We start from the raw sequence: 12,490 nt of genomic DNA, 5'->3' as shown, positions 1-12,490 counted from the left end.
AATGACACTGAACTTTTACACTCATAACTTTCGATGAACCTCCTTCTGACATTGTTCAGTACCACACAACAAATAACAGTAACAAAAATTTAAAGAATAACATAATAACCCCAGCAATAATTCAATGATAAGAAAGAAAAATCATACAGTGCAACAAACACACAGGACAGCAACCTGTCTGAAAATGATGCACGGTGCAAGTGAGAAGTGTTGTGGTGGTGGGGGTGGAAGGTCTGTCAACTTGTGGTGACTGCTGCGACTACAGGTCTCACAGGATTGGCACAATGCATGCTGTGTCTCCCACATAAGCTTCCCCCATATTACTTCTATTGTAATTATCAATCCTAATGTGCATTTGAACAGTAACAACAAATAGAGAATAAGCCTTGCAGCTGTAAAAATTATAACAAAAAAATCATAGGGTATACTGAATACACACAACAGCATGTAAAACTGAAGCATGGTTCAAGTGAGTAGTGGGTATGAAGGTCTGCATTTTAAACTATAAGCCATGAACAACTGCCACTGGGAATGTCTGTTAGCAGATGCACCACACTAATTTGATTTGATTTTTGTTTGTCTCTTGTGAGGTTCCAACTATCATGCTGGTTTACAGAAATCCCCAGAAGTGACTGTAACGTGTATTTATTCATGGACAATAAGTTTCAGTCAAACACCAACCTTCAAGTCACAGATTAACATTACATGATGTTAATGGGAGGTTTCTTGGAAACTGGTTGTCCATGAATAAATACACATTACAGGAGCTTTTGGTGGTTTCCATGATGCAGTTCTTTAAACACATTGATTCTGCGAAGCACTGTTGTGCCATTTACAGAAAATATCATACTGGTGATAAAGATTAAGGCATGCTTACTGCTTCAAAACAAAAGACCCATTTTTTGTACAACAGGTCACCCACTGCAGTTTGTTTGAGAACACTGAAACAGCCATTATACTTTTTTACTATACAACAATCCTAGGCATTATTTAGCAGGATTCTCTTTCAAGAGATCTTACTGTATAAATAAACTACAAGGCTGTTTTCACTTGTATATAAAGACATAAGGAAGTTGAGATTAAAGTAATTCAGCTTTCAAACTTGCATCCATCATTAGAACATGCAGGAGATAGAGTGCGCAGACGCGCGCGCGCCCACACACACACACACACACACACACACACACACACACACACACACACACACAAAAGTCTTGCGAAGAGCAACTCGAAGTACTAACCAAATTTCGGTATCTGTGCAGCACTGTGGAGGAAAGCAACAGGTGTCTCAAGGAAAACATCCAGCCAAATGGTCTTCTGAATTGAAAAAAACACACACACACACACGTACACATCTCAGACACACACAACCAACTGTCTCTGGCTGCAAAGAAATGAAGGAATATCCACAACAGTTAGAATTGTAAATTCTTCAAAAATATTAGCTTCAATTCTTAGATATAAGCAGTTTCAGCACGTATCTTAATCTGGATCAGTATCCACAGACTACTAATAGGCTTGAGATTTACAAAAAAAATCAATAACTAAAATATGGAATATAGAAAATAACAGTGGATCACAGTTGTTAGTCATGGTCAGTACAACAATATTTCTTACTTTCATTGCTCACAAATCTCTCCCAGTTTTCATCTGTAAGATTTCCCCATGACCCATCCATGGGAAAGTTTTTTATACATTTCTGTGTGAGGACACCCATGTAAATCTGGAGGCCCATTAAGGCAAACACAGATAAAGAGAACATGGTCAATATGATCACATCCCGCAGATTCTTCACAGATTCAATCACAGCACCGACAATGGTCTTCAAACCTGTAGAGAAGACAGTAAGGAATTATTTGCAGCTTGTTGTAATAATTCAAAATTTGTTTTAGCCATAATTAGCTAATTAACTAATGTTGCCCAGTTACTTAATGAATCAAATGTGCTATTATACAGAAAAAGGAGTCAAGGAAGACAATCAATGTTCCTCCCAAAAACAATGTGAAGATTTAGTTTACCAACAAATTCACACAAATATCTCAAAACCAGTCATGTGAGTAAAAATAAAAACTCCTCATACTGGGTGTGGAAGGAACATTCATTGTCTTCCTGAATTATTTAGTAACATCTACCAACAGAGTAAAATTAAAATAATTTTAAATGTATGTTTTTACAGGTATACATCAAGTCCTATCTTCTCATCACGTCTGGTATGTCTCCTCTGATATGGAATTCTGGATGACTTTCCCAAACACTCCCCATTTCCTAAACCCCACCCGTTCTTTTCTGCCATTCCCCCTTCCTTCCGTAACAATGTCTTTCCTTCTCATCACATCTAGTAGGTCTCCCCTAACATAGGAGAGCCAGCCAGTGGCTTCAAAAGGCTGCATATTTCCATAACAAAAGTGTTTTCTCCTGGTGCCACATAGTGAGTAGATTTTTCTTATATATCCAATTATATTACAATTTCAAAAGCTAAGAACAGAGAAGACATATCACGATGAAGACTGGATCTAGTCACAGCAATGAAAGTGAGTTGTGCGCCACTTGGTAGAATCAGTCACAATTATACTGTGCTGCAAGCTCCAAGGTTAGTTTATCCTGTTATTAAAAAATAATAAAGCTGACCACTAAAAGAATATTGGCTATGTACATGCAAGAATGTATTGCATTATTGTAAATGAAAAATGTGTTGCTCATTAGCTTTTTTAATCAAACTGGGAGTTTCCACTTATCTATTGTCCAGAATGGATGCATGTTCTGAGGTAAGTCATCTTTTACTAGTACTGCATTGTTGTAAAGGAAAAAAGTGTTGTTCATTAGTTTTTAAAACAAACTAAGTGTTTCCATTTATGTACCATCCAGAATGGATGCATACGCAGAGAGAAGTCACATTTTACTAGAACTGCAGTGAGTTGCTTATTCCTGCTTAAGTTGAGTGTATGCTTCTGAGTTAATTGATTTGAGATGAAGAGTTGTATAGCTTCAGGATGAGAAAACAGCAACCATACTGCACCAAAATGGTTCATATGTAATTTTTTTTGGAAGGAGGAATGCAGCAGTACTTTTGAATACAAATTTTCAAAAATTATTCTTCTGTACGGATTACAAAGGCAAAGGCTGTAGGTAAAGGGAAAAGAAATTTTGTTTCAATTTAGGAACTCAGTATAATGCGCTACAAGTATAATAAATATTTTGAAACAAATTATACATTTAGGAGAATACACACATAAAAGATATCACAATCTTTAGGAGACAGTGGTCTCTTCTTCTGGCAGAAGAATTGAACGGATAGGAAGATGGGTGAAGGAAAAGGACTGGCAAGGATCAGGAAATTGGGAAAAGTCACTCAGAACCCTTGGTCAGGGGAGATTTACTGGAAGGGATGAGAAGGAATGACTGATTGTTGGTGCCTGCACTACATGAGATTTGAAAACTTGAGTACTTAAAGATGGAAGACAGGGTAACAAGCAAGACACAGATTAGAGAAAAACACCATGCCAGAGTCAATAAAAGTGGAAAGCTAAGTAATTTTATGCATGGTAGACAGGAGAGGAGGGGGTATAGAAAAATAGGCAAGTTGGAAAATAAAAGAGAGTGAAGAAAAGGAATAGATACTGAAAAGAAATCTTGAGACCACAGAGATTAATATAAATTTAGGCCAGATGAGTGGCAAGAAACAAGCGCGCCTTGTAATGCACAGTGACACCTGCCGAGAGAAACTGATGTCATGGGAGAGTCCAAATGACGTGCGATGAGACAGGTACCAACGTCATGACTGTCATGTTGTACAACATGCTCTGCATCATGATATTGTGTATTACCATTACAATCTCTCTATCTATGCCCATTCATCCTGATAACTTGGTGGTAATCATAACAATGTTGAAAGCCAAATACTTCTAAATTTAGTACCTCTCCTCAAGATCCCACCCCTGTGGTACAAACTGATCTATAGTCCCTCCTTAAAACCTCAGGCCCCTCATGGAACGTCTTATCCCACCAAACCTGTGCACTCCAATCCTTTACCTGCTTCCAAACATCCACAGACCTGATCATCCTCGTCGTCCCACAGTTACAGTTTCTAGCTTTAAAGAACCCACTGAACATACCTCTGGCCCGATTGATTGATTTCTGCAACCTAGAGCACAAGTTTTTTTACAGCAATTAATTTACTTATAATCAATTATTCAAAATGACAGTCACAATCGCATTATTTATTTTGCCGTCAACCAGTTTCAACCCGCAATGGGGTCATCTTCAGGGTAATTTACACCATTTGGTCGCTCTCTGGAGTCGTCACCCTGCCTGTGCATGGTTGGTAAATAGTTATCAGCATTCTCAAAAATAATAGAAGCAATTATGAAAGACAGGTTAATAATAAATACAATCTTTTAAGTGAATCACAGTTTGGTTTCCGAAGTGGCAAAAATATGGAGTCAGCCATAGGAGAATTCACAAAAGTTGTACTTGATGCTCTTGATAAAAATGATATGTCACAGGCATATTTTTGGATCATCTACATCTACATTATTACTCTGCAATTCACATTTAAGTGTTTCGCAGAGGGTTCATTGAACCACAATCATACTATCTCTCTACCATTCCACTCCCGAACAGCGCGCAGGAAAAACGAACACCAAAACCTTTCTGTTCGAGCTCTGATTTCTCTTATTTTATTTTGATGATCATTCCTACCTATGTAGGTTGGGCTCAACAAAATATTTTTGCTTTCGGAAGAGAAAGTTGGTGACTGAAATTTTGTAAATAGATCTCGCCGCACCGAAAAACGTCTTTGTTTAATGACTTCCGTCCCGACTCGCGTATCATATCTGCCACACTCTCTCCCCTATTATGTGATAATAAAAAACGAGCTGCCCTTTTTTGCACCCTTTCGATGTCCTCCGTCAATCCCAACTGGTAAGGATCGCACACCGCGCAGCAATATTCTAACAGAGGACGAATAACTGTAGTGTAAGCTGTCTCTTTAGTACACTTGTTGCATTTCCAAGTGACCTGCCAATGAAACGCAACCTTTGGCTCGTCTGCCCCACAATATTATCTATGTGGTCTTTCCAACTGAAGTTGTTCGTAATTTTAACACCCAGGTACTTAGTTGAATTGACAGCCCTGAGAATTATACTATTTATTGAGTAATCGAATTCCAATGGATTTCTTTTGTCACTCATGTGGATCACCTCACACTTTTCGTTATTCAGCATCAACTGCCACCTGTCACACCATACAGCAATCTTTTCTAAATCACTTTGCAACTGATACTGATCTTTGGATGACCTTACTAGACGGTAAATTACAGCATCACCTGCGAACAAACTAAGAGAACTGCTCAGATTGTCACCCGGGACGCTTCCCTGGGGAACACCTGATATCACTTAAGTTTTACTCAGTGATTTGCCATCTATTACTATGAACTGTGACCTTCCTGACAGGAAATCACGAATCCCGTCGCACAACTGAGACGATACCCCATAGGGCCGCAGCTTGATTAGAAGTTGATTGTGAGAAACAGTGTCAAAAGCTTTCCAGAAATCTAGAAATACGGAATCAACTTGAGAACCCCTGTCGATAGCGGCCATTACTTCGTGCGAATAAAGAGCTAGCTGCGTTGCACAACAAGAACAATGTTTTCTGAAACCATGCTGATTACGTATCAATAGATCGTTCCCTTTGAGGTGATTCATAATGTTTGAATGCAGTATATGCTCCAAAACCCTACTGCAAACCGACGTCAATGATATAGGTCTGTAGTTCAATGGATTACTCCTACTACCCTTCTTAAACACTGGTGTGACCTGCGCAATTTTTCAATCTGTAGGTACAGAACTATCGGTGGGTGAGCAGTTGTATATGATTGCTAAGTAGGGAGTTATTGTATCAGCGTAATCTGAAAGGAACCTAATCGGTATACAATCATCGACACTGTGCAGCGAAGGTATTGACTGTGTCTTGCCGCTTGTGTACTTTACATACGACCAGAATTTCTTCGGATTTTCTACCAAATGTTGAGACAATGTTTTGTTGTGGAACCTATTAAAGGCATCTCGCATTGAAGTCTGTGCCAAATTTCGCGCATCTGTAAAGTTTAGCCAATCTTCAGGATTGCGCGTTCTTCTGAACTTCGCATGCTTTTTCTGTTGCCTCTGCAACAGCGTTCGGACCTGTTTTGTGTACCATGGGAGATCAGTTCCATCTCTTACCAATTTATGAGGTATAAATCTCTCAATTGCTGTTGCTACTATATCTTTGAATTTGAGCCACATCTCGTCTACATTTGCATAGTCAGTTCAGAAGGAATGGAGATTGTCTCTTAGGAAGGCTTCTAGTGAGACTTTATCTGCTTTTTTAAATAAAATTATTTTGCGTTTGTTTCTGGTGGATTTGGAAGAAATGGTATTGAGCCTAGCTACAACGACCTTGTGATTACTAATCCCTGTATCAGTCATGATGCTCTCTATTAGCTCTGGATTGTTTGTGGCTAAGAGGTGAAGTGTGTTTTTGCAACCATTTACAATTTGCGCGGATTCGTGGACTAACTGCTCGAAATAATTTTCGGAGAAAACGTTTAGGACAGTCTCGGAAGATGTTTTCTGCCTACCACTGGTTTTGAACAAGTATTTTTGCCAACATATAGAGGGAAGGCTGAAGTCCCCATCAACTATAACCGTATGAGAGGGGTATTTATTTGTTATGAGACTCAAATTTTCTCTGAACTATTCAGCACCTATATCATCGGAGTCTGGGGTCAGTAGAAGGAGCCAATTATTAACTTAGTTCGGGTGTTAAGTATAACCTCCACCCATACCAATTCGCACAGGGTATCTACTTCGACTTCACTTCAAGATAAATCACTACTGAGAGACACAAACACTCCACCACCAATTCTGCCTAATCTATCTTTCCTGAACACTGTCTGAGACTTCGTAAAAATTTCTGCAGAACTTATTTCAGGCTTTAGCCAGCTTTCTGTACCTATAACGATTTCAGCTTCTGTGCTTTCTATTAGCGCTTGAAGTTCAGGGACTTTCCCAGCACAACTACAACAATTTACAACTACAATTTCAGCTTCTGTGCTTTCTATTAGCACTTGAAGCTCAGGGACTTTTCCAGCAAAACTACAACAATTTACAACTACAATTCCGACTGTTCCTTGATCCAAGCACGTCCTGTATTTGCCATGACCCTTTGAGATTGCAGCCCATCCCGTACTTTCCCGAGGCCTTCTAACCTAAAAAACCGCCCAGTCCACGCCACACAGCCTCCGCTACCCGTGTAGCCGCCAGCTGAGTGTAGTGAACTCCTGACCTATTCAGCAGAACCCGAAACCCCACCACCCTATGGCGCAAGTCAAGGAATCTACAGCCAACACGGTCGCAAAACCGTCTGAGCCTCTGATTCAGACCCTCCACCCAGCTCTGCACCAAAGGTCCACAGTCGGTTCTGTCAATGATGCTGCAGATGGTGAGCTCTGCCTTCATCTCGTAAGCAAGACCGGCAGCCTTCACCAAATCAGATAGCCGCTGGAATCCAGAGAGAATTTCCTCAGATCCAAAGCGACACACGTCATTAGTGCCGACATGTGCCACCACCGGCAGCTGGCTGCACCCTGTGCTCCTCATGGCATCCAGAAGGATCCTTTCCACATCAGGAATGACTCCACCCGGAATGCACTCAGAGTGCACACTGGATTTCTTCCCCTCCTTAGCCGCCATATCCCTAAGGCGCCCCATTACGCGCCTTACATTGGAGCTCCCAACTACCAATAAGCCCACCCTCTGCGATTGCCCGGACCTTGAAGGCTGAGAAGCATCCTCTGAAACAGGATACAGTTGACCACAAGATTCTATTAAATAAATTAGAAGCACTAGGAATAAGAGGGATAGCTAAAGACTGGTTTCGATCATACCTAATGGATAGGGCACAAAGAGTAGAGATAACACATATTTCAGATAGATCTAAACATTTAGTAAAACACTTATCAGAATCAAAATATATTAATATAGGGGTTCAGCAAGGTAGCATATTAGGACCAATACTGTTCCTGATATACATCAATGACTTTCCCAGTAATGTTACTCATGGTGAAAAAATTCTCTTCGCTGATGACAGCAATATTATAGTCATTGAGAAAACAAGAGAACTCCTTGCCAAGAAAGCAAATGAAACTGTCAAAGAAGTTTATGATTCATCAATAAGCTGTAAAGTGAAATTGAACATAAAGAAAACTAATGCCATGAATTTCAGTTTGAAGAGGAAAATAGACAATGTTAAATTAAAAGTAGATGGCTCCTCTATAGACTGTGTAACAAATGCAGAATTTCTAGGAATGAATATTGATTCTCAGTTGAAGTGGTGCGAACACACAAAAGTACTTGCAAACAGAATGTCATCAGTGTGTTATGCCCTTAGAATCCTACCATCAGTGTGTAGCAGGCAGTGTCTTTTAGTTACATATTATTCATATGTACACTCAATTCTTAGCTATGGCATTCTTTCTTGGGGAACAAATGCACAAAATATGAACACAATTTTCAAACTCCACAAAAGAGCCATAAGAATAATAACCAAAAATACTAGTCGAGCTCATTGTAAAGATCTGTTCAAAACACTGGGGATTTTAGCTGCTCCATGTGAATACATTTACCAGTCAGTTGTACACATCAAAAATAACTGCACAAACAGCTCTGTCCATGACCATGCAACAAGATATAATCTCAACTTACATTTACCAAGAAAAAATAAACATAAAACTCAAAACAGCATTTTTTACTAAGGAATAAAACTGTACAACAAATTACCAAAAGAGATTAAAGAAACAGCAAAAATACACTTAGTTAAAAAGGCAGCTAAAAAGTACCTGTTATGCAATGCATTTTATACATGGAAGAAATACTTAGATAAAACAAAGTAGTGGGTTGGTAAAAAAAGTTATACAAAATAATAATAATAATAATAATAATGAATATAAAACATTCAACATTCCACATAACAACTTCACACGATGTTTTTCCCTTTTCTACAAAAACATATCCCCAAGCTATGCATAGCACAATACTAACACCTCTTCCTCTTTCTGAGCTCAACATCTCACTCATTATGGAGGAATGCTGACTCAGTTTTTCAGGATAGCAAATGGGAAGTTGTGGTACAGAAAATGGCCCAGAGATCACCAGTGTGTGTGTGTGTGTGTGTGTGTGTGTGTGTGTGTGTGTGTGTGTGTGTGTGTGTGTAGTGAGTGAAGTGTTATGAAACAACGTGCATATAATGTGTGCAGTGACTGATAGTGAAATACAAGTGAACAGTGTGGCATTGCATTATTTAATAAGTTATTTGTAAAAAAAAGCATTGTATACCAGGAGTATATCTAATGATTGTCTCTTACTAGAAGTCTGTAAATATGTGTATATGAATTAGCTTATTTTAAATTGATCTAAACTTGTAAATACTTTGACATGTCCTATATCCTTGTAGGATGAATAAAGCTACTACTACTACTAGGCAGCTACTTGCAGTAAGCAAGTTCTGTTGTACACTGAGAACCAAAGTCACCTAGGGTAGTACTGGTACCATTACTACACCTGCAGCTACAAGACAACTACAACTGCTGTTGTTGAACAATTTGTTAAACAATAACATAGTTCCAATTAGAGATTGATAAACTAGAAATTACTGCAGACATTCTTTTCTTACAGAGACTCTAATTTGAAAGCGTGAACTATGTGTAATGGTACTGTCAAAGAGAACTTTATTCTTACAGTCTAATGGTGAGTATAATGCAATAAAAGTGACTGACTGGCTAAGTTCTAGATGTGATTGTTTTGTAATTTATGGTAGACTGTATACCACTTCATGAATTAATTAGGAATAAAGGAGATTACTCACCTAAAGGCAGAAGCACTGAGTCGTCGACAGATATACACACAAAAGGTACAAAGCTTTACTTTGATAGCTTTTAGAATGGAATTCCTTTCTCAGGCTGTAACAGAAACATGCACATGCACACACACACACACACACACACACACACACACACACACACAAACGGAGACTCACATGCCAACACCTGTCTCCCTACATTGCGCTCATTCGCAGCCAGCACTTTCCTAGCTTCGGTGGGCCACCAGTGAAAGCAGCTATGTTATACACCAGCTCTGCTGCAACCGCTGCACAGCATTTTACATTGGTATGACAACCAAGCAGCTGTCAATCAGAAGGAATGGGCACCGTCAAACTGTTGCCAAAAACCATGTGTAACACCCAGTGGCAAAGCATGCAGCAGAGAACAACATGCAAGATTTCAATGGCTGCTTCACAACCTGTGCCATCTGGATCCTCTCCACCACTACCAGCTTTTCTGAGCTGCTGAGCTGCATAGGTGGAAGCTATCCTTACAGCACATCCTTCACTCCCATCACCTCTCTGGCCTAAACCTTAGGTAACTTGCTGTCACCCCACCCTGGTCAAATAGTGTGTTTGTATGCGTGTATACATGTCAGATAGTTGCGTGCTGCCATCTCACGCTGAAGTCTGTGAAATCAAGTGCTCAGCCATCTGCCATGTGCTCCCTCTACCATCACCCCTAGCTACCCCATGGACAGCTACCCACTCTCTCATGAGCTGCTAGACGCTTCCCCCCAACCCTCTCCCTGGCTCCCAGCTCTCTCCATTTCTCATCCCACCCTGCACTGCACCCCCACACCACCCCAATACACTCACCATGGGCCAGGAAAGAGCTAGCAGTCGAATGAGCACAATGTAGGAAGACAGGCGTGTGGATCGGATGTGAGTGAGTGAGTGTGTGTGTGTATGTGTGTGTGTGTGTGTGTGTGTGCATATTCCTCCTACAGACTGAAGAAGGTATTCCATTCCAAAAACTAGCAAAGTAAAGCTCAGTACCTTTCCTGTTTGTATCTGTTGACAAAGCAGCATTTCTGTCTTCAGGTGAGTTGTCTCCTTTATTCCTAAATAATTCGTTATCCTCAACCAGAACTTTCTTTACATGTATACCTCTTAACATATATTTGTGATTACTCTTGAGTACTGAAGTAATTTTAATATGGAAGTAAATAAATCTGAAATGTTCAGTAAGGCTAGTACAAAAGTATATCAGGAGAACATAAAAAAAGAAATTGTCAGAAGTAAAAGACAAGATGGGGTCAGTGGAACAGTGTGTAGAAGAATACTGTCACTAAAAGGCAAGGTTCAATACTTTACAGAACAATAAGAAAAATATGAGCAAAGCTTATTTCTACTCTGGGCAGATGTAATTGACCAAATGGCACAATAATTTCAGCAGGTAGACCAAGACATAATATGTGTAAGATGCTTCAGACATATTCTCAGATAGAACTTAAGTAAGATAGGAAGCCTAGAGAAACTGAAATGCTGAAACACAAATATGTTCAGAATTATGTAAAAACTGAATACTAAATAATGAAGCCCTTGAGTTAGAAACAAGGAAAAGACTAATTAATGATGAGATGGATGATTCAGCGAAAGAGATAGATGGTAAAATTATCCCCATTCAGAGGTGGGTAGTTCAGAAAGTGACAGCAGCTAACATGCTACTGTGTCAAATTTGAGTGGGCACTTGCATGTTATGTCTGTGTGTCAAAGAGAGGAAATAGACTCTATAAAAGCAATATCGGGTAGAGTTCACAGGCTGCAAGCTGAAACAGAGCAATACACAGACTAATAGTAGAATATTCTGCTACAGTCTGCAGAACTCCAGCAGGTTGAAAGACTTACAGCAGTTTGAATTGAAAATATGAGGATCTTCGATTTTTTTTTTTTTTAATTCCAGCCAAATGGGAAGGTACACACAGTAATTTTTTGAAATCCTTTCATGGAGCACTTCCTTCCTCTTGAGACAATTAGAAGTATATATTCTTGGAGATGAGATTTGTCTAATGTAACTAAATGGTTAGTTGCATTAGACAAACCTCATCTCCAAGAATATAGAAGCAACTTCAGAATGATGATAAACATAAAAAATGATACAAGGGTTGGAAGTTAAATAGTGGCAACTATTTATTCACAAGCAAACAAAAGAGTTACATGTTTGCACATGTTACTGTCCTTCAAAATAGTCACCAGCATTGTATAGATCCCATTGCCAGCAATGTGGAAGGCGTAGTATACCATTAGCATAACCTGTTCTGTTGATGGTAGGAATGGAGCATTCTACTGCCTGTCGAATCTCTGGAACAGTTCTGAAGTGAATGCCACTAAGTGGTTCCTTCATCTTCAGAATCAAATCAAAGTCACAAGGACTTAAGTCCGGGGAGTACTTCCCAGTCCTATCGACCGAACAGAGCAGCCACAGCTTGCACTGTATGTGCCTGCACATTGTCGTGCAATATGATGGGTGAGTTGCACAGAAAGTGTCACCATTTCTTTCACAGAGTTGGTCACTGGTGATGCTCCAAAAACGAACTGTAATACTGTGCATTGACGGTCTGCGGTGGAGGAA

At 39.6% G+C, this 12,490-nt stretch overlaps 1 protein-coding gene across 1 annotated transcript in view; it reads right to left on the bottom strand.

Annotated features, from left to right (window-relative positions):
- The window catches only part of LOC126095773 (sodium channel protein para), a 923,047-nt gene that overhangs the window by 730,746 nt on the left and 179,811 nt on the right, over positions 1-12,490 (bottom strand). Inside the window, exon 6 of the mRNA XM_049910580.1 lies at positions 1,618-1,830. Coding sequence (XP_049766537.1) covers positions 1,618-1,830 — 213 coding nt within the window. The remainder of the gene's footprint in view (positions 1-1,617; positions 1,831-12,490) is intronic.

Source organism: Schistocerca cancellata, chromosome 8 (assembly GCF_023864275.1).
Source record: "Schistocerca cancellata isolate TAMUIC-IGC-003103 chromosome 8, iqSchCanc2.1, whole genome shotgun sequence".
Taxonomy (NCBI): domain Eukaryota; kingdom Metazoa; phylum Arthropoda; class Insecta; order Orthoptera; family Acrididae; genus Schistocerca; species Schistocerca cancellata.
This window is presented reverse-complemented; position numbering and strand designations above follow the sequence as displayed.